The sequence below is a fragment of the Brassica rapa genome, chromosome A01 (genome assembly GCF_000309985.2).
Source record: "Brassica rapa cultivar Chiifu-401-42 chromosome A01, CAAS_Brap_v3.01, whole genome shotgun sequence".
NCBI lineage: Eukaryota > Viridiplantae > Streptophyta > Magnoliopsida > Brassicales > Brassicaceae > Brassica > Brassica rapa.
This window is the reverse complement of record NC_024795.2, coordinates 27,591,199-27,612,328: the sequence shown is the minus strand read 5'-3', so window position 1 is coordinate 27,612,328 and position 21,130 is coordinate 27,591,199. Positions and strand designations below refer to the sequence as shown.

The 21,130-nt window shown below is 37.2% G+C and overlaps 5 protein-coding genes across 9 annotated transcripts; 3 read left to right on the top strand and 2 right to left on the bottom strand.

The window, feature by feature from the left end:
• Positions 1–630: 630 nt before the first annotated feature.
• On the top strand, positions 631–3,849 carry LOC103848846 (glycosyltransferase-like KOBITO 1). The gene is made up of 11 exons (XM_009125674.3): positions 631–1,172; positions 1,438–1,587; positions 1,711–1,763; positions 1,880–1,988; positions 2,064–2,198; positions 2,295–2,339; positions 2,443–2,630; positions 2,793–2,934; positions 3,037–3,083; positions 3,197–3,284; positions 3,383–3,849. The coding sequence occupies exons 1-11, from the start codon at positions 789–791 to the stop codon at positions 3,638–3,640; spliced, it is 1,599 nt and encodes a 532-aa protein (XP_009123922.1). The 5' UTR covers positions 631–788; the 3' UTR covers positions 3,641–3,849.
• A 171-nt stretch (positions 3,850–4,020) lies between these two features.
• Positions 4,021–5,069, bottom strand: LOC103848838 (NADH dehydrogenase [ubiquinone] 1 alpha subcomplex subunit 1). Of its 3 annotated transcripts, none has more exons than XM_009125664.3 (3): positions 4,854–5,069; positions 4,631–4,730; positions 4,021–4,248 (listed from the first exon to the last, which is right to left on the bottom strand). In XM_009125664.3, the coding sequence occupies exons 1-2, from the start codon at positions 4,959–4,961 to the stop codon at positions 4,641–4,643; spliced, it is 198 nt and encodes a 65-aa protein (XP_009123912.2). In that variant the 5' UTR covers positions 4,962–5,069; the 3' UTR covers positions 4,021–4,248; positions 4,631–4,640. The 3 variants fall into 3 exon arrangements, with proteins under 3 accessions (XP_009123912.2, XP_033147713.1, XP_033147718.1); XM_033291822.1 differs by having other exon boundaries at positions 4,029–4,248; positions 4,610–4,730; XM_033291827.1 differs by having other exon boundaries at positions 4,036–4,248; positions 4,602–4,730.
• Positions 5,070–5,692: 623 nt separating this feature from the next.
• On the top strand, positions 5,693–7,097 carry LOC103848830 (protein RETICULATA-RELATED 3, chloroplastic). The gene has a single exon (XM_009125658.3). It carries the CDS (start codon positions 5,814–5,816, stop codon positions 6,843–6,845), a length of 1,032 nt encoding a protein of 343 aa, XP_009123906.1. The 5' UTR covers positions 5,693–5,813; the 3' UTR covers positions 6,846–7,097.
• Positions 7,098–9,804: 2,707 nt separating this feature from the next.
• Positions 9,805–14,574, bottom strand: LOC103848813 (putative zinc transporter At3g08650). 2 transcript variants are annotated; one of them, XM_009125642.3, is made up of 6 exons: positions 13,192–14,574; positions 12,152–12,708; positions 11,297–11,581; positions 11,083–11,211; positions 10,910–11,007; positions 9,805–10,816 (listed from the first exon to the last, which is right to left on the bottom strand). In XM_009125642.3, the coding sequence occupies exons 2-6, from the start codon at positions 12,611–12,613 to the stop codon at positions 10,000–10,002; spliced, it is 1,791 nt and encodes a 596-aa protein (XP_009123890.1). In that variant the 5' UTR covers positions 12,614–12,708; positions 13,192–14,574; the 3' UTR covers positions 9,805–9,999. The 2 variants fall into 2 exon arrangements, with proteins under 2 accessions (XP_009123890.1, XP_009123896.1); XM_009125648.3 differs by having other exon boundaries at positions 10,000–10,816; positions 12,152–12,748.
• Positions 14,575–14,616: 42 nt separating this feature from the next.
• LOC103848802 (probable inactive receptor kinase At3g08680) lies at positions 14,617–18,995 on the top strand. 2 transcript variants are annotated; one of them, XM_009125631.3, is made up of 3 exons: positions 14,617–15,984; positions 16,506–17,765; positions 18,199–18,995. In XM_009125631.3, exons 2-3 carry the CDS (start codon positions 16,553–16,555, stop codon positions 18,840–18,842), a joined length of 1,857 nt encoding a protein of 618 aa, XP_009123879.1. In that variant the 5' UTR covers positions 14,617–15,984; positions 16,506–16,552; the 3' UTR covers positions 18,843–18,995. The 2 variants fall into 2 exon arrangements, with proteins under 2 accessions (XP_009123879.1, XP_009123870.1); XM_009125622.3 differs by having other exon boundaries at positions 16,501–17,765.
• Positions 18,996–21,130: the final 2,135 nt, after the last annotated feature.

Here is a 21,130-nt window from a genome sequence, read left to right as displayed (position 1 = left end):
ATCAAGTGGGTAAGAAAAGCTGAGAGGTAAACAACGTACGAACCATGAATAACAATGAGATTTTATTCTCTTCGCAAAACAAATGGCTTCCAACAAAAAAAAAATGACTTGTCTAATCCAAAAACTAATTACAACAGAAGTACAGTTGTTATCTACACCTCTATTAAACTCAATGTCTTATGGGTTCCAATAACGTGATGGATAACTTTACAATTAGTAGCCACCCATTGGTGGCATTCCATGTGGTGGTGGCGTACCATACCCACCACTTCCCATTCCTGGTATCGGTGGTGCGGGTAAAGCAAGTGGTTGTGAGCATGAGCGACTGAGTGATACTTTGTCCCCACTCATTCGAATCGCATAAACAAGCCATCCTCACCTCACAGATTAACATCTAAATCATAGAAATTATTAAATTAACGTTTTACGTCTAATTTATTTCATTAAATTTCTATTTTCTACGCATCTCATGGAAGATAACTGAAAGGGCTTCGTTGTGGGTTTCGTGTAGGCCCAATTTAACTGGGTTTTATATACTCGTGTATCATTATTATACCCATTGGGCTTTTAATACAATGGTCATGAAACTGATGCTTTTATTACAAAAGCGTAGAAGCAACGAAATGTTTTTAATTATGTGTTCTTAAGACAACATAGGAAAGTAATAACAAACTAATAGAAGAAAAAAATCTCTCAAGAACAGAGATGATGATTTGAGATTTAAAAAAGCCTCAATTTTTTTTTACAGATTAGATCTCAGAATCAGATTTGTTCTTCTCAAATTCGCCATGAAATCGATGCACAGAGCTCCACTGATCTCTTCCTCATCATCATCTTCCTCCTCTTCGAGCAACTCTTTCGTCTCTAGGCTTCTCCTTCTATTGACTCTACTCCCAGTCTCCCTCGCCTGCCTCGCCTTCATCCTCCAATGGCGAGGCGGTGGTCTCGCCGATCCCGCCTCCGCTTCCGTCATCTCCTCGACCTCAGTCCCCGGCGGTAACTCCGATCTCAACCACGAGGTGTTTCCTGGGATGGAGACTGTCTCATCCGTCTCCCCGAAAGCTCACCAATCCTCTTCCTCTGACTGCTCGAATCTAGCTCGAAGCTCGTCCCCTTCCTTTCCTTACTACGGTGATTGGAAGTTCGGTGTTGATTCTAACTTAAAGCCTAAGGTATGTATAATCGTTTAAAGTCATATCCTTTCAAGTGTTTCGAGAATGGGTTCTTGTCTTGAATCGGATCTGTCTTTTGGGTTTGTAAAGTTCTTACCTTTATGATTTGGGCATTGGTTAAAGCCTAAGGTAATCGTTAAAGTCATCTGCTTTCAAGTGTTTCGAGAATGGGTTCTTGTCTTGTTGTGATCTAAGAGATTGTTGACTGATTGGATCTGTCTTTGGGTTTGTAAAGTTCTTACCTTTATGATTTGGGCATTTACAGATATGTATCACGACTAGCACATCAGCAGGATTGGATCAGATTCTGCCATGGATGTTCTACCATAAGGTTCTTGGCGTCTCCACGTTTTTTCTCTTCGTTGAAGGGAAAGCTGCTACGCCCAGTATCTCTAAAGTCCTCGAGTCTATTCCTGTGAGTTTAACTAATCTCCTAGTTTTAGCTGTATGAATGTAGCTCTTTAGTCCTGTAGAGGTATCAATTGGGTGTTGATGAGGTAAATGATTCTCCGTAAACGTAGTTCTCTGTCTCTTCCAGGGGGTTAAGGTGATATACAGGACAAAAGATCTGGAGGAGAAGCAGGCAAAGAGGTTAGTAAACTATACCATTGCATATCTGCTACATATCTTTAGCTTTTTTGGGAAGGCATTACAATAGCATTGGTTGTATCTTCAGCTACTGACCAATTTTTATTTTGATTCATCAGCCGGATTTGGAATGAGACGTGGCTATCTTCTTTCTTCTACAAGCCCTGTAATTATGAGTTATTTGTGAAGCAATCTCTCAACATGGAAATGGCTATTGTCATGGCAAGGGTAAGCATTTTTTGGTTGAGTCTCATGTTATATTTAGACACTCTTTTTGTTGTTCTAAACTTGCTAAAATATCAGGATGCGGGCATGGATTGGATCCTTCACCTTGACACAGATGAGCTGATATACCCAGCAGGTGCTCGTGAGTACTCATTGAGACGGTTGCTTCTTGATGTCCCTCCAAATGTGGATATGGTTATATTCCCAAATTATGTGAGTCAAAACATTTCTTGCTTACTTTGGTGCTTACTTTGGTGAGTGTTAAGAGTTCCTTATTTGAATAAGTGTTTTGGGTTTTGTTTTGTTTAGGAAAGCAGCGTAGAAAGAGATGATATCAAGGATCCTTTCACAGAGGTATAACTCAGCTTGTTTCTCCATTTTAGCCTAAGATACTTAACTAAATTGAAGAGCTGTGGTTTTCAACGTTTCTTTCTTTTCTTTTGTTTGATGCATTCAGGTGTCAATGTTTAAAAAGAACTATGACCATCTTCCAAAAGATACATACTTTGGAATGTACAAAGAAGCAACACGAAATAATCCAAACTACTTCTTGACTTATGGTAATGGCAAATCAGTTGCTAGGGTTCAAGATCACCTCCGACCAAATGGAGCACACAGATGGCATAACTACATGAAAACCCCCAAGTACGTTGATCATATATACATAAGTAAATTTTCTATAGGTTAAGGAACATGATAAGACTAATGTTTTGTAACTAAGCATAAGGGAGTTTTATAGTGGAGTGTAGTTACGGCTATGAAGTCAAATCATGTTTTGTAAATATTAATCTGTTTATTTATTGGCAGTGAGATCAAATTGGAGGAGGCTGCTGTCTTACACTACACATATGCCAAGTTCTCTGACTTAACATCGAGGCGTGATCGATGTGGCTGCAAGCCTACAAAAGAAGACGTGAAAAGATGCTTTATGTTGGATTTTGATAGATCTGTAAGCATCTTTTCTCATGAATTAAGTCATTTCGTAAAATTATATGTGACTCAGTTCCACTTACTATTGTTATGATGTCGTCTGGATGATGAACAATTGTAGGCATTTATAATTGCGTCAACAGCAACTGAAGATGAAATGATTAGCTGGTAAGAGCCTTAGCCGCATAACTGCATTCTTTCTTGTTCACTTGTGTGATGAGAAGTTTTTAACACTCTTTGAACATGGAGTCTTGATACAATAGTAACCTATCCTGTTTTAGGTACCGTGAACATGTTGTGTGGGGCGACAAAGAAGTGAAGATGAAACTCCTTAGGAAGGGTATTCTGACTCGAATTTATTCACCAATGGTAAGAAACTTCTCATCAACTCATTACAGAAATTTCCAAACACAAAGTTTTGGAGTGTCAAGTGTAAAAGGTTATTTACTTTTGGTCGTAAAATGCAGGTTGTTATACAAGCATTGAAGGAGTCTGGTGTTTTCAGCTCGGTTGTGTCATCAGCTTCAACAAATCTTTCAAAGAAACAGTTCTTAGCATCAATGCACAAAAGCAACTCTTCGAAAACTACAGAATCTGAGTCCCTTACTTCAAAGGACAAGGAGTCTCAGGGCATCTCTGCAAGGCACCTTCTAGGAACTGAATCAGCGGTTCCTCCTTTATCACCTCCTGGGATGGAACACGCTAGATTTGTCACAGAGGATTAACAGATTTTTAGCATGCCTTTGCTTCCTCCTCCTCACTGAGTGGTATTAATACTCTATGCAATGCTTAGTGCTGTGTAGCTTTAGGAGGATAAGTGAAGAAAAAAGCGGCTTTGTATGATTTTTTGGATATACTTTCCCCCAAATTTGGAGTTGATTATAATGTGGATAATATATATTTGTTTTATATTCAACTTTTGAGTTTTAGCATTCTTCAAAAGATAATAGTGTGTCATTGAGATTCAAGTGTTTCTGTTGTAGCAAAGACAGACTCATCATCACAAGCTTCATTGGACTCGCAAGTATCTTCACAATCGCCCCCCTATTATTCTAACCACCAGCAAACACACACACTTGAGATGGATTCTATCCACACTGACAAGTTTTCAGGTGAGCCATTTTTCGAGATTATTCATAATACGTTCACACAGCAAGAGTGTAGTTGTAAACCAAATGTCATGCAGCTTAACAACATGCATCACAAACAAAAAGAGACAAGTTATCAACCAAATGTCATTAAGGTCTCAATTTTGAAAACAGAATCAAAACAGGAACAACAGAACTAGATTCTTCGGCTTCTTCTTCGTCTCTTCTGGAGTATCCTTTAGCCCCTACATCACATCAACATATCACTCAGAGTTACATCGATAACAAAAGAAAATCTCTTCCCTACAGCTATATGAGAAAATAAGAACAGCAAAGTCATCAATTAACCAATCTCAGACACACAAAACTCAAGAGGCAAAGAGATAAGCAGACAAAACTCAGCATAACATTCATTTTCCCCCTAAAGGACTTGACTTTTCCACACAGACAAGCAACAAAACCAGTTCCCTAAACCTTTAAACAGACAAAGAGCTAAGCAATAGCGCATAACGACTTAAACAGTAGCTATCTCCACCAAAAGTCTATATCTTTACGCGCTTTAAAGCATCTTCATTTTCGAGAGCCTATAAAACCAGACACACTAACCGCTTCTGAAACAACACAGACCTGAGGAGGATCATGAGGAAGGAGCTGCGGCTTTCTCGACGACTTTCTTGTCGCGTCTCTCCATAGCAACATCCCATTCATCGTGCCCGATGTGCTTTGGCTGCTCAATCCCAAAATTTGAAATCATTTATTGATTGAATTAATCAAATTTGTATACTTTTGGATCCAGACGGATCAAATCGTGAAAGCCTATGAGAGATCTAATGAAGGGGAAAAGGCATACACGGCCATGGTAAGCTTTGTGGATGTAGTACTGAGAATTGCCCATGATGCAGAGCATCCCTCCGATGATTCCCAGAGGCAGAGCCGCTTCTAGCCACACCAACGACATCTTCTTCTTCTTCCTCTTCTCTGTATCAAAGATCCAAACTTCACCAAATGATTTGAGAGTTTGAAAATGCTGATTCAATTAACAAAACCAATGGGCTTTGTTTGGGCTTTTAAAGCCCAATACACCGACTATGATCTGTCATCTTCAAAAACACAAAGTAAGGAATGAGATTTTTAACCGAACCGAAGGGACCCAGAAAAGTTTGGTTTTCGGTTATGGTTCGGTAACAAAAAAAAATTGATTTTTTGTTTAGTTCAGTTTGGTAATCCGTTAGTTATGTTTTTAAAAAAAAAAATCCAAACAATATCAAGTTTAACAGAATTCCAAACCGAAATTAATCGAAATTGTTCAATTCTTTTTCAATTTAAACTAAAATGTTAACCGAAGTAACCGAAAATTTAGGTAAAAGATTTTGAAACCAACTAACCGAAAACCGAATCAAACCAAAATTTTTCGGTTCATTTTGATTGAGATTTCGACCGATCTTAACTAACCAAATTCCAAACCAACCGAAGAAGCCGAACCCATAGGCCTGACTGAAAGTATGATTCTTTTGTCCAAAATAGTGTATCCCATAAAAAAAAATTCAACAACGGTGGTGGTGAAAGTGGTGGTGGTGGGTCAGCTCAACATGGTTTTGTATGTAGGTGAAGTAGTTGAGCCTTATGACACGTGGGGGAGCTGCTTTTAGTACTCGCACGTGGGAAATGAGCCGATTGAGTTTTTATTACAAGAAGTAGGGTTTTGTTAAAATATAGGTGAGGTTCCCAAAACACAGTGTCCGCCGTGCTTTCAATCATTGAACAAAGCCATTTTCTATTAGATTATCTCAAGATCCTCCCTTGAGAGAAGATGGCTGCTATCGCGCGTCTTCATCTGTCAGCGAAATCGAATCCGAATCTACCTCCGCCGAGACCGATCAACCTCTCCCGCGATCCAAGAATCACCCTCTCGTTTCCACGAAGTGGATCAGTATGCTCACTCCACACAAACTTCTCTTCCCCAAACCTCCCAATCCCATGCGCCGGAGGCGGCGGTGGTGGTGGTAGTAACTTCGGTAATCCACCCTCAGGTGGTGGAGGAGACGGCGGTTACGGAGGAGAAGAAGAAGGATCATCTTCTTCTTCATGGGGACCAATAGGGATGTTCATCGAAGGATGGAGATCACGAGTCTCAGCAGACCCTCAGTTCCCTTTCAAAGTCCTCATGGAAGAGCTCGTCGGAGTCACCGCCTGCGTCCTCGGCGACATGGCGTCGCGTCCCAACTTCGGACTAAACGAGCTCGACTTCGTCTTCTCAACTCTCGTCGTGGGTTCGATTCTCAACTTCATGCTCATGTACCTCTTAGCTCCCACTTCAGCCACCGCAGGCGTCTCCCAGAGGTTACCCGGAATCTTCAGAAACTGCCCCTCGGGACATATGTTCGAACAGGGTGGGTTCACGGTTATGAACCGTTTTGGTACCCTTGTGTATAAAGGAATGGTCTTTGCGACTGTGGGGTTAGCTGCGGGTCTTGTCGGAACGGCTATCTCTAATGGGTTGATTATGTTGAGGAAGAAGATGGATCCGGGGTTTGAAACGCCGAACAAGCCGCCGCCGACGGTGCTGAACTCGCTGACTTGGGCGACGCATATGGGGGTGAGTGCTAATGTGAGGTACCAGACGTTGAATGGAGTTGAGTTCTTGCTTGCGAGGGCGATGCCGCCTGTGGTGTTTAAGACGAGTGTGTTTGTGTTGAGGTGTGTGAACAATGTTGTGGGAGGGATGTCGTTTGTTTTGTTGGCGAGGATGACTGGATCGCAGTCTGTGGAGGGGAAGAGTGAGGTTGGGGTTGAGGAGGAGAAGACGAAGACGGAGATTCATGTGAAGGTGAAGGATGTTTGAATCTTTGTGAGTGAGCGCTTCCTCTTTGTTTTCACTTGTTCATAGGGACAAAAGAGAGGCTTCCCTTCTTCTTCAGTGATCTTTCCTTTTCTTACAAAAGCTTTAAGACCTTTAGAGTTTTGTTGTGTTTATGAATGAATAAATAAGACTAGTCCCTCTTTAGGTTCATCCTAATATTTGGATTTTCATTGTTTGTTGTTTTTCTTTATCAGCATTACCAAGAAAATAAATTCAATAAAAGGTTTTTCATGATCCAATGGTTTTAATTACACACATTAAATGGTTCATCCTGCGAGTGCTAAAACTAATGAGCTTATTCACAAGAGGTGGCTCTTGCTTTCAAGAATCAAGTCATCTAACAGCTTCTGCTGCAGAATTGCAGCAAGTCGTGTGCAAGCAAACCAGTCTAGTGAAAGTCAGACACACAACCGCACACGCTACTCCCAGCACCATCCCGACACTGCCTTTCTTTTTCTCTAACTTCACCGCTCTCTTTATCACCTGCCAGAAGCTGGGCAGTAATCCACCGCACGCGCACCATCATCACGTGGTCCAGTCCACTGTAATCAATCCCAAAAAACCAATCAACGCTGCTGCTGCTGCTGCAAGATTTATGAAGACTAATCCCTCTTTAGGTTCATCCTAATATTTGGATTTCATTGTTTGTTGTTTTTCTTTATCAGCATTACCAAGAAAATAAATTCAATAAAAGTTCTTTAACTATTTGGACCTAATCTTCCATATTATATTTATTATATTCAAACATTTATATTAACGATGTACCTTAATATGTTAGCTAACAACTTAATTATTCAACTAAATATTTAAATCTCTTTTACAAAAATATCATTTACAAGTTTTTAAAAGAATGTAATCTGATAAATTACTATACAGTTTAAAAAATATGATATACAATTTTTTAAAATAGAAATAAATTTGTCACCATTAGTAAATAATATTATATATTAATTTAATTTTAAATTATATACAAAAGTAAAATTCAGAATATATATATAATACTATTAAATTAAATAATAAACATCTCGGTTTCATACATTAACCCAAATAAACATTTTATTATTATTATTATCTGGAAGTAAATTAAACACATAATCTATATATTAGGAAATAAATTAAACACATAATCTTATATATTTTAATTGTGTACATGTTCAAGTTTGATTCAAACTTATTCGAGTTTTGGAATTTTGGAGTTAGAGATTTAAATCTTATTCTTATATTTGTATCCATTAAATTATGTAGCAAATATAAAAATCCAAATATATCGTAAATCCTCAAAATTGGAAAATAAAATAATATACAATATATAAATTTGAATATTATAAAATTATACTTAAGATCAACAGGAAAACCGATTCGATTTTGATATTTGGATAGATAATAAGTAGATATTTTAGATATTAAAGTTTAGGATCCATTCGAGTATTTAATATATTTGGGTTTAGGTTCGGTATTAAGTTATTTGGATTTGAATATTATGCCCAATCCTATTGTTTATGATAATTTCTTTACAAAAAACAAAATTTGTACAATGCAGTACATGTTAGATGATGTATTACTCTGTTTCGGTTTTAGTTCTTAAAAATAAACTATAAAAAATGTGAAACACACGTTTTAATTATGTAGACAAAACAATCAGGTTCTAAATTGTCTGATTCCATGTGGAGCTTGACCATGTTTCTAAATTGTGGACATAATTTGTTTTTCTAATCTGTGATAATCAATTAACTTCTCAATTTTGTGGCTTCATGTCATCATTATTGGTTATACTGTAGAATCTCAGAAGAGTTTAATGTCAAAGAAGAAGAACTTAACAAGGTGAAGGAAATTTACCATTATGATACTTTGGAATCAGCAATTCAGAGGTTGAAAAGTGATGATAAGATGAACATCTACGTCCAAAACCAGGCAAGACATTTAAAAGTGAACATATGGTGATCATTATAGATTTTAAAATAATATGTGGGATAAAAGTGGCGATCTGCAAACTGAGTAAGGGTAAAGAAGTTGTGAATGATGGATACATCGTTGTGAGTCTTGAAATCATGGTATCTATAGACGAATCCAGTCATTGGATTGCACCTCTTGCTTCCCCTTACCAAAATCAAAACATATATATCACTAGTCTCTATACAATGCTGCCAAAATGTGTGGTCTTTAGTTTTATAAGGCAATGTCTTTCAAAAGGATTTGAAACATATGCTTCTGAGTTATCTATTTACCGGATTCCCGATGCTAGGAGAAAAAACAAATAATTTAGTAATATTCAGATATTTCTAGTTAAACAACGATTTTACATTATATTCTTTTAGTGTTTCTAGGTGGTATTAGATCTCATCGTTTGTATGGTGGGTTAAAATCTTTCGTGGTTGTAATCTCGTTTACCTTGTTGGTTAATGAAAGTTGTTGTTGATCAAAACAAATATTACATACAAAAATATAGTACCAAATATGACTGTCATCGATTGGAGTGTCATCTAAAAGACATGGCATCTAAATCCATCTTTTAAATGTTGAAAGTTGATAAAAATTAGGAAAATTTGTGTTTATCAATATCACTTTTCATCTTTACCATCAATGGACATTTTCAAAAATACATTCTTTACTAAGTGGCATAAAAACTCTTATACACTCGTTCTCTAGATATATAATTAATTGTTATTAAAAAAATAAAAAATTAATAAATATGTTTTCGAATTATATTTTTCAAATTCTATTTATAATTTTTTTTTGTTGGAATACTTATTCGAAATTTTCGTTTAAATTTTTTCCAAAATTTCTTTTTTGAAAATTAAAAATTATGTTTGAAACTATTTTTAATTTTTTTATATATATTTTTAAGTATTTATTCATATATTTATTATAATGCTACATTTCATATTCTAAAAACCCTAAAAGTTTACTAGTTGATAGCTTTCCAACAAAGAAAAACAGTTAGTTGACAAATAAAATGTTGCTCATAATATCTATAGATTCAATGGTTTACTTGCACAAAAACGTAAATGTTAATGGTTCATTCTGCCAAATAAAACTAATGAGTTCGTTTATTCACAAAGAAAAGATATATCTTACAACATAAAAAGAAAAGAAAAAAGAGAGTTCACAAGAGGTGGCTCTTGCTTTCAAGAATCATTCACCTAACAGCCTCAGGTGCAGAGTTGCAATAAGGCGTATGCAAGCACACCAGTCTAGTAAAAGTCAGACACACAACCGCACACGCTACTCCCAGCACCATCCCCACACTCCCCTTCTTTCTCTCTAACTTCACCGCTCTCTTCACCACCTGCCAGAAGCTAGGCAGTAATCCACCGCACGCCACCATCATCACATGATCAAGCCCACTGTAATCTATCCCGGCTAGTATAGACCCTATGGCTGACACAGGTCCCACAAACCCAATCAAAGCAGCCGCCGCAAGAGCTGCGTGCCAGCTATCTGTAGCACCGAAAACGCAGCTTGCAACCGCTGTCCCTCTTGGCAGCCCGTGTAAGGAAACTGGGAGCACCATGTGTCTGCCTAGCCCATACGCCTTTGGAGCAGCCACTCCAAGAGCGAGCCCCTCGGCTAATGCGTGGAAACCAACCGCTCCACACGCTAATAATGATTGAAGTGTTATCATACTCGTTGGAAAATTAGTTACTGGAGAGATTAAACTGCCAGCTCGAGACTTCTTCCGAGAAGTAATGTTCAGGATGGTTGAGCTAGTGACATGGCTCAGCCCGGCTCCAAACGCGAGTAGAGTAACCAGAGGGATGAGTCCCACTTTTGCAGAGAGCAGTAGTTGAAGCGGACGCCAGAGACCGAGGACAAAGGCAATGCCTGAGGCTACTCCCATGAGGAGAGCGTGCTGGAGACGGAAGGTGAGTGCCGATGCAACCAGAAACCCTCCCCCAAGCAATGGGCCTAGACCAAAGAGGAGTGAAACGAAGAAGCCAGAAGCATCCTCCGAGCTGCATAGTAAAGAAAATGAAGCCTTAGTTAAATTTAATAACCAATCAAATGCAATGGCTAATACATTTAAATTAAAAAATCCATTGTTTTACTTGTAATCATGTGTGAAACTCTCGAAAAGAGTGCTAAAAGCTTCCATGGATGCTACTGATATCGTGGCTGCAGATGCTACTTGAGATGGAGATGCTTCCTGTTCCGGTTACAAAGAAGAGATATCAAGTTAGTATAAGCATCAACGTTTCACACAAGAGCACATGTAATTCACCTTGAATGCATCAGGAAGCACTTCAGCAATAACCATCCAGACCATACACCCAGCGGCAAATCCAGTACAAAAGGGCAAGAACTTGCTAAATGCATCAGCACATAAAAAAGCTGGCACAGCAACGAGAGGCTGGTGAAAAAATAAAAACAAAAAAATCAATAATCTGTTATGTAGACAACGAAATCAGATTTAAAGAACATTGTTTGTATATAACCTGAGGCAAAGATGTGATTATACTCCAGAGCATGGCGTTTTGTGGAGAGACGCCTCTTGACGTCAGCACCATGCTAACAGCCAATCCTTCTGGAATATTATGAACGGCTATTGCCAATGTGATCAGAAGCCCTTGGCTGAAACCCTTTGAGCCAGCGAACGATACACCAACCCCTGACCCCTCCCCGAAAGAATGAAGTGTCATGATCCCTATAACGAGAACAACTTTCGCTGCGTCTGCTCCTTTGATATCCAGCATGCTAACCTCACCGTATTGTTCAAGAAACTGCCAAAGGTAAAGTGAGTTTTCAATTATGAGATTTTATGCAACTTGGCAGGCAACTAATGTAAAAGGAAACTACAAAAGACAAGAACTTATATCAACGTCCTATTTTTGGTTCGGTTTGGTTCAATTCGGCAACTAAAAAAATTTGGTTTTCGGTTCGATAATCGGCTTTCTATAAAAACTACAACCAAACATCTTAACCAAAATCTGAACCGAACTAACTGAACTTAACCAAAAAGTTTCGAATTTTATTCAATTTAAACATAAAATTTAACTGAAAACCGATAATTTGGTAGAAAATTGTGAAAACCGAACTAACCAAAAACCGAACCAAATTTCTTATCGGTTCACTTCGGCAAGATTTCGACTGACCCAAACTAACCAAATTCCAAACTAACCGAAGAAACCGAACCCGTAGGCCATAATATTCTACAACTCTGAGGTCAATATAAGATGAAACTACATAACTATAGGGTTCTGTCATCTGTCAACACATGAGATATTATTCAATCACGCAAATCACTCTACCCAGGTTTTGGACAGCCAAAGAATCAATTTTTTTCAAGTTACCTGCTTGCAGAGCCAAATGAACAACCCACCGGCTAGAATCCCAGTAACAACCCAGTTTCCAGAACCATGCACTTGCCCCTCCTTTACAAGATCAAAGCTAGCGGCCAACATCACACCAGCAGCCATGCCATTGCATATTCCAGCCCACTGAGGATCGAGCTCAACAAAGAAGAAGGGCACTGCGCCTAGCCCAGTGGCGGCAGCCATTGCCAAGGTGAACAATACAACTGTTGAGACTGAGACTTTGCTGTGACTGCTGCCTCTCTTCTCACCCATTCCAATGTCATGTAAGGCTTTCTCAACACCGCTTCCGTCTATAACGTTTCTTCCAGTGTTTCCATCAGGAGAAGCTCTTGCTTTATGCGAGATCTCCTCCTGAGTGTCTCCGTTAGTGTTCTTAATGAATATAGCGATGAATAAGAATAGAAGCAGCAGAAGCTTTTTGTAGCCTGAATGCATCATTTGATTTGGCGCAAGTTTTTCAAATTTAAATGAAATCGAATAAACTCCAAAGGCGTTGTAGAATCAAAACTGCATCAAGAGGAGATGACTGTTTCCTGTTAACACATCAGGAGAACAAAAGCTTCAACTCAGCAACTGTAATTGGGAAAACATATTCAATCAGCTTGTCTGCTAGAGATTACAAAAAAAAAAAAACAGAACTCAAACTCATCAATTTTAACAGACAGAACCGTACATGATTATGTCTGTTAAATTAAACACCAGACCGATCAAAATATCGTATTTTGGTGAAAATCATAGAACAAATAAAAACGAATTAAAACAATTTTTCTAGAGCAAAATAAATAAATAATATCATCATTAAGAAACGCAGAACAACAAAGCAACGATCTTTATCACACATAGTTGGTAACAGAATCGTTCTCATTATCCATTAAATGGAAAAATGCGATTTTTAATTGCAAAATTGGCAAACCCAATTGCAGAATTTGGCGATTCGATCCACCATCATCCCAATCAATACATTCTACGACGAACCCTGATCAATGACAGTACAGAAACGGGATCGTGGAGCTTACCAGCACAGGAGGAAATCGAAGCTCGGAGAATGTTGGATTCGTTGGGGATGAGCACAGCCAATGAAGGAGGATTTGGCGATGTGTAGTCAAGGGGATGATTGAGAAAACGTTTGACAAAAGGAAGAAGAAGGAACCGAACCCTAACGCTTAGGAGTCAATCAAGTCAAATTATAACAGACAAAAGTCCTCTGATTTATACACTTTTCAATAAAATCTTATTTTATTATTAAATAATTGTAAATAAGGTCCCTCAAGTTTTGTTAATCTTCGGAACGAGTCGATTAATTTTGTAAAAAAGGGTGAAATTAACCTGGAGTTTGTTAGGTTCGAAGCTTCTTATTAGGAAGCTAATTATGATTAGGAAAATCGTTATAAGCTCGGCATATATTTATCAACATATCCGAACCTTAATATATTTATCAACTAACTTACAACAAATCGTTTCCCAATATTACAAGATGGTTTTGAAATCGATTTCTAGTTCCAAAATCGTAACTACTACTTTTTTTATGCACAAAATCGTAACTACTACAAAATATAGCAAATTTATCTTGTGTACAGATAATTTGTTAAAATGACGAAATGTGACAATGTCGACTAAAGCTGGATATGATATAAATATGTAACGATGTCGCATTGCTGTCGATATTATTATAGTACATGTGTATTATTATTATTTTTTTGTAATATATAGTACATGTGTATTATCATTGGATCATATTATAATAATCAACAATGGATATTGTTATAAGCTGATCCGTCTTAAACAGAAGAAGAAAGCAAGAGTCTATGCAATAAACTTTCACATGAATCTTTTTTCTTTTATCAAAAAAATAAACTTTTCACATGAAGCATGCTGCATGCAACCACGTTTTTTTTTTGCTAAAATTTGGTGCATGCAGAAGCTAGTTTAAAAAAAAAAAATTGGTGCATGCAACCACGTTGCACAAAACGATCGACTTATCGTAAAAATGATGGTTCGAGTGATCTATATTCAGAGGAATAAATTTGGATTTTATCATTTCAAAACTCATTGAAATATTTGGTAAACGAAAAATAATTAATGGGTAGGAGTTTTTTCACAATTATCTAACTATTATGTAACTTCTTCTTTTTGTAACTTAACTATTATGTAACTTTGTCTTAGAAAAATATGAAAATACAAAAGTTTCAAAAAAAAAATGAAAATACAAAAAAAATAGTGGGTGCATGTGCACCCAGACCATCAGACAAGCCTCGTCCAAGATCCAGCCAAACCGTTCAGGGAATCATCATTCGGATTCAATAAGCAGCAACAGTGGAGAGAGCAACGGGAATGAAGCAAAAGAGGGAAGAAGACTGATGGGGAAGGTTGAGGCAGATGGACATGTATGAGAGCTCAATGTATGACTCATTTTAAGCCAAGTTACAAAAAAAAAAAATGTATGACTCATTTCTGTTGAAAGAAGACGTGAAGAACACAAACTGGTTGCATAGCATTGATGATAGGTCGTCAGATCATGGACTAATGTTTGACAATGGAGGGTTCGAGCTGCTTCCTGGCCCTTTTGCCCCACTATAACACACACAAACGCACCACAAGTAAACCATTTTTTTTCTACAATATCTGTTTGCTTCGTTAGTGACAGAGTGATAAGATATAAGGCTTTAGTGGTTCTTGGTTCTCGAGTTAGAATTGTAACTTTGTAGTTATATAAGTATTTGAAGAGATGGTAACACAACGTAAGGATCTGATTCTTGAAGGAAACGATTAGAATGTGAATGAGGATAGAAAGGTTCACACACCCAACGTTAATCAGAAATATAGCTAAAGTTAACAATGGGTAACAGCCAAGCACAACTAACAACAACAATGGAGTTTTTTTCTTATCTTGTATTCCATAAAATTGACTTTCATTAATGTCATTTTCACATTTAAGAGATTTCATATGCTGTCTACATTGTTACCTTATCGTCATATACCCTCATTTATGTCACATACCAAACTTCCTTCCCCTTCAGGTGGGTCCATCTTAAAGAAAGAAAGTTCCATCCCCACCCAAATTAAATTTTATAAATATCAAGATGAAATAAACATAATCTGCAACATTTCTCCCACTCTTTGTTGTTTTCCTTACCAATCTATGCTTTGATTTTGAAATACTATCTTTTCTCATTACTGAAAAGAGAATATCCATATGATTTACACATTAAAATCAATTGAGTTATTATCACATAAGCTATTAGAATATTCCAAAGTCTCACGAAGCCGCCATATTTACATCAATTGACCCGTTCAATAAATACTAAAATTGATTTTTTAAAAAGAAAAAGAATAAAACAAAGAGAAATTTAAGAAAACGACAAATAAGTTTAAGATACGAATTAATAATTTAAATTCTTTTAGGAAGAGAGTCAAAGGCATTAAAAGCCAGACAGCAAAGTGCAGACAAGAGAGGAGAGAGATTGGAATCTGAAACCGAACATCGAGATTTACGTTTCTCCGTTGCCGTCACGCCGAAGCTTCCCTTTCACCTTCAAACACAAAGCTTTAGCTAAAAATTGCATCTCTCCCAAAATCTTTACTTTCTCTCTCTTTTGACTGTTCATGATCACTTGGTGGTCACTGAATCTTATGGCAATGGGCGATTCCAGATTCTCTGCTACTTTCCGCTTTTGCCTTTAACTCAAGCTTCTTATTCACGAAATGCCGTTGTTAAAAGTCATTCCTCCACTATCTCTTAGCATTTATTCCATTCAACGATCAGCTTCCAATGCCACTTCTCAGGATTCTCCTATGAACCCACCTCAAAGGTTAGTATCTCAGTCTATATCCCACTTTTGATCTCTGTTTCCATCTTGTTTTTTAGCTTAGATTGCTAATTATAATTCCCAATTTCGAATTCTCTGTTTGGTTAGCTGGAGTAACACTAGTTTTTTACAATGTTCATCTGTAGATTGCAGATCTGTATAAAATAGTTACATGGGCACACATTATCTTACTAATTGTCTCTAAATTTAGCAACTTTCTTAATTAATTAGGATTTTTTAATTGAATGTGTGCATAAAGGCTTTCATAATCTATGGTTTTTAATTGATAATCTAGTAATGTTGGCATTGGATTGTATCATCATTACCACTATTGTTCTATAGTCATTTGCTTTTTATTTATGGTGGAAGTTGATGTGTCTAACTTTACAACTACTTTTTAAGTTTTTTTTTCTTTACCATTGTTTTAATCTTTAGTCCTGATGATACATGTCAAAGTGTCGGTGTCATTCTTAGCTAACTCTCTAATTTACAAGTTAACTGTTTTGTGTTCACTTGCAGTTCAGGTGAATGAGAAAACTTTGATGTGAGTGAGCCTACGACTACGAGCATTATGATGATTGTTTTGGCCTTAATTATCCTTTTGGCCTCCCGTTGTTTATCAGCAGACATAGACTCAGACAAACAAGCACTTCTCGAGTTCGCATCTCTTGTCCCCCACGCACGCAAACTCAACTGGAACACCACAAACCCCATCTGCACATCATGGACCGGCATCACCTGCTCCAAAAACAACTCCCGTGTAACCGCGCTCCGTTTACCCGGATCCGGACTATACGGACCATTACCCGACAAAACATTCGAGAAGCTTGACGCCCTCAGGATCATTAGCCTCCGTTCCAACAACCTCCAAGGAAACATCCCACTAACCATCCTCTCTCTTCCTTTCATCAGATCTCTCTACTTTCACGACAACAACTTCTCTGGTACCATCCCTCCCACTCTCTCTCCTCGTCTTGTTAACCTTGATCTCTCCAACAACTCGCTCTCTGGCAACATCCCCGCGAGTCTACGGAGCCTGACTCAGCTCACTGATCTCAGCTTGCAAAACAACTCTCTCACCGGACCAATCCCTGACCTCCCTCCTAACCTTAAGTACTTGAACCTCAGCTTCAATAACCTCAACGGCTCAGTTCCTTCTTCTCTCAAGTCCTTCCCAGCGTCATCCTTTCAAGGGAATAGCCTTTTATGTGGAAGTCCTTTAACTCCATGCCCTGACAACACCACTGCACCAGCGAAAAAGGTTCTCTCTACTGCAGCTATCGTCGGCATAGCAGTTGGAGGTTCGGTTCTGTTATTCATCCTTCTCGCCGTCATAACTCTCTGCTGCGCCAAGAAAAGAGATGATAACGGGCAAGACAGCACGTCAACAGCGCCAAAAGCTAAAACCATAAGGAGTGACAACAAAGCTGAAGAGTTTGGGAGTGGGGTCCAGGAGCCTGAGAAGAACAAGCTGGTCTTCTTTGAAGGAAGTTCATACAACTTCGATCTCGAGGACTTGCTCAGAGCCTCTGCTGAAGTTTTAGGGAAAGGAAGCTACGGGACGACGTATAAGGCCATCTTAGAGGAAGGAACAACGGTTGTGGTGAAGAGGCTGAGGGAAGTAGCAGCTGGTAAAAGGGAGTTTGAGCAGAAGATGGAAGCTGTGGGGAGGATTAGTCCGCACGTGAATGTGGCTCCTCTCCGTGCTTATTACTTCTCGAAAGACGAGAAGCTGCTCGTGTTTGATTACTACCAAGGAGGCAACTTCTCCCTGCTTCTTCATGGTAATGATGATGTTTCACATGTGGTATTGTCCTGCGACTTCGGTTTTCCAAAATTTTGAAAAATAATTCCGAAATTAACCGAATTACATTTCGCTTCGGTTAATTTCGGTTTTTACTTTTATTTTCGGAAATAACCGATTTTTTTGGTTTTTCGGTTAGAATTTGGTATAATTTTCTTTAAAATTAGATATTTTAGGATAAATTCGGTTATTTCAGCTCATTTCGGCTCATTTCAGTTATTTTCAGTTAGTTCGATTTTGTTGTTTCCGTTATTTTTGGTTTTTATATATTTGTTTTTTAGAAAAATCAAAAACCAAACCGAACCATTTTTCAAAACTACCGAACTAAACTGAACTCAAGACCATAACCGAACCGAAAATTGATTCGGTTTGGTTCGGCTTTAACCGTAACGTTTTTGATGGATCCTATGCAGGAAACAACGAGGGAGGAAGAGCGGCGTTAGACTGGGAAACAAGGCTAAAGATCTGTTTAGGAGCTGCAAAAGGAATCTCTCACATACATTCTGCATCTGGTGCTAAACTCCTCCACGGGAACATCAAATCACCAAACGTCCTATTAACACAAGACCTCAATGCCTGTGTCTCGGACTACAGTATAGCTCCATTGATGAGCCACCACACATTGCTCCCATCGAGAAGCTTAGGGTACAGAGCACCTGAGGCCATAGAAACCAGGAAACACACTCACAAATCCGACGTGTACAGCTTTGGTGTACTGTTGCTCGAAATGCTGACGGGGAAAGCAGCAGGGAAGACGGCTGGGCACGAGGAACTGGTGGATTTGCCCAAGTGGGTGCAGTCTGTGGTGAGAGAGGAGTGGACTGGAGAAGTGTTTGACGTGGAGCTGATCAAGCAGCAGCATAACGTTGAGGAAGAGATGGTGCAGACGTTGCAGATAGCGATGGCTTGTGTGTCAAGGCATCCGGATTCTAGGCCTTCCATGGAGGAAGTAGTTAACATGATGGAGGAGATAAGGGCTTCTACAGGCTCTGGTCCTGGTTCTGCTAATAGAGCTTCTTCTCCTGAGATGATCAGAAGCTCAGATAGCCCGGTTTAGATTGGTTATTATATTCTTTATTTCTCAAAAAAAATTATTTAGTAGTTCTGTACTTCTATCTCACTAATGTAATTGAAACTGTCATTGAGTTGTTGTAGTTCTTAGATTGTTTATTGTTTGTGTGTGATTTAATAAAATTTTCAGTTTCCTTTTTTTTGCATCACCAAGTCTTGATGGGCTTAAGCTTTCCTCTTTAGAATATAAACTTGGACTTAGATGAAAGGTGCTTGTAAATTGTAATTCATCTATCCAAAGCAAATGTATTTGTGATTGAGAATTCGGCCAAAAAAAACCTCAACTTTGCACGAATTGCCAAAACAAACATGAACTTTTGGGCTGACCAAAAAAACACCAAACTTTCATTGATTATTCCATCGATTTTAGGGAGTATTGTGAAGTTTTATTAAATTATTTGATAAAAACAATTGAAAGATGCTCATTTACCATGAAAAAGAGTTTAGCATACATTAATACAATTGTAGAATATGGTAGAAATTTTAAAACAACACTAAAGATTATAGGCTTCAGTATATAAAGTATTTACCAAAAACTCAATATTTTTGTAGGGGTTAGCCCATAGATTTTGAGAAAATTTCAAAAAATATGACAATATTGTTTTAATGCGTAGTTGCATCCTGCACTAACATATGATGATGTTCAAAGAGGTTTGGAGCCTTTGTGATCTCCGTTTATCAAGAAAATAATAATTTTATAGTGGTTATTCCATCGATTTAGGGGGTATTATGAAGTTTTACTAAATTAATTGATAAAAACAATTAAACGATGCTCATTTACCATGAAAAATAGTTTAGCATACATTAATAAAATGTAGAAATATGGTAGAAATTTTAAAATAACACTAAAGATTATAGGCTTCAGTATATAAAGTATTTACCAAAAACTCAATATTTTTGTAGGGGTTAGTTAGCCCAAAGATTTTGAGAAAATTTCAAAAACTATGACAATATTGTTTTAATGCCTAGTTGCATCCTGCACTAACATATGATGATGTTCAAAGAGGTTTGGAGCCTTTGTGCTCTCTGTTTATCAAGAAAATAATAATTTTATAGTGGTTATTCCATCGATTTAGGGGGTATTATGAAGTTTTACTAAATTAATTGATAAAAACAATTGAACGATGCTCATTTACTATGAAAAATAGTTTAGCATACATTAATACAAATGTAGAATATGGTAGAAATTTTAAAACAACACTAAAGATTATAGGCTTCATTATATAAAGTATTTACCAAAAACTCAATATTTTTGTAGGGGTTAGCCCATAGATTTTGAGAAAATTTCAAAAAATATGACAATATTGTTTTAATGCCTAGTTGCATCCTGCACTAACATATGATGATGTTAAAAGAGGTTTGGAGCCTTTGTGCTTTCCGTTTATCAAGAAAATAATAATTTTATAGTGGTTATTCCATCGATTTAGGGGGTATTATGAAGTTTTACTAAATTAATTGATAAAAACAATTGAACGATGCTCATTTACCATGAAAAAGAGTTTAGCATACATTAATACAAATGTAGAATATGATAGAAATTTTAAAACAACACTAAAGATTATAGGCTTCAATATATAAAGTATTTCCCAAAAACTCAATATTTTTGTAGGGGTTAGCCCATAGATTTTGAGAAAATTTCAAAAAATATGACAATATTGTTTTAATGCCTAGTTGCATCCTGAACTAACATATGATGATGTTCAAAGAGGTTTGGAGCCTGTGTGCTCTCCGTTTATCAAGAAAATAATAATTTTATATTGGTTATTCCATCGATTTAGGGGATATTATGAAGTTTTACTAAATTAATTGATAAAAAAATTGAACGATGCTCATTTACCATGAAAAATAATTTAGCATACATTAATACAAATGTAGAAATATGGTAGAAATTTTAAAACAACACTAAAGATTATAGGCTTCAGTATATAAAGTATTTACCAGAAACTCAATATTTTTGTAGGGGTTAGCCCATAGATTTTGAGAAAATTTCAAAAAATATGACAATATTGTTTTAATGCCTAGTTGCATCCTGCACTAACATATGATGATGCTAAAAGAGGTTTGGAGCCTTTGTCGTCTCCGTTTATCAAGAAAATAATAATTTTATAGTGGTTATTCCATCGATTTAGGGAGTATTGTGAAGTTTTATTAAATTATTTGATAAAAACAATTGAAAGATGCTCATTTACCATGAAAAAGAGTTTAGCATACATTAATATAAATGTAGAATATGGTAGAAATTTTAAAAAACCACACAATATTTTTGTAGGAAAA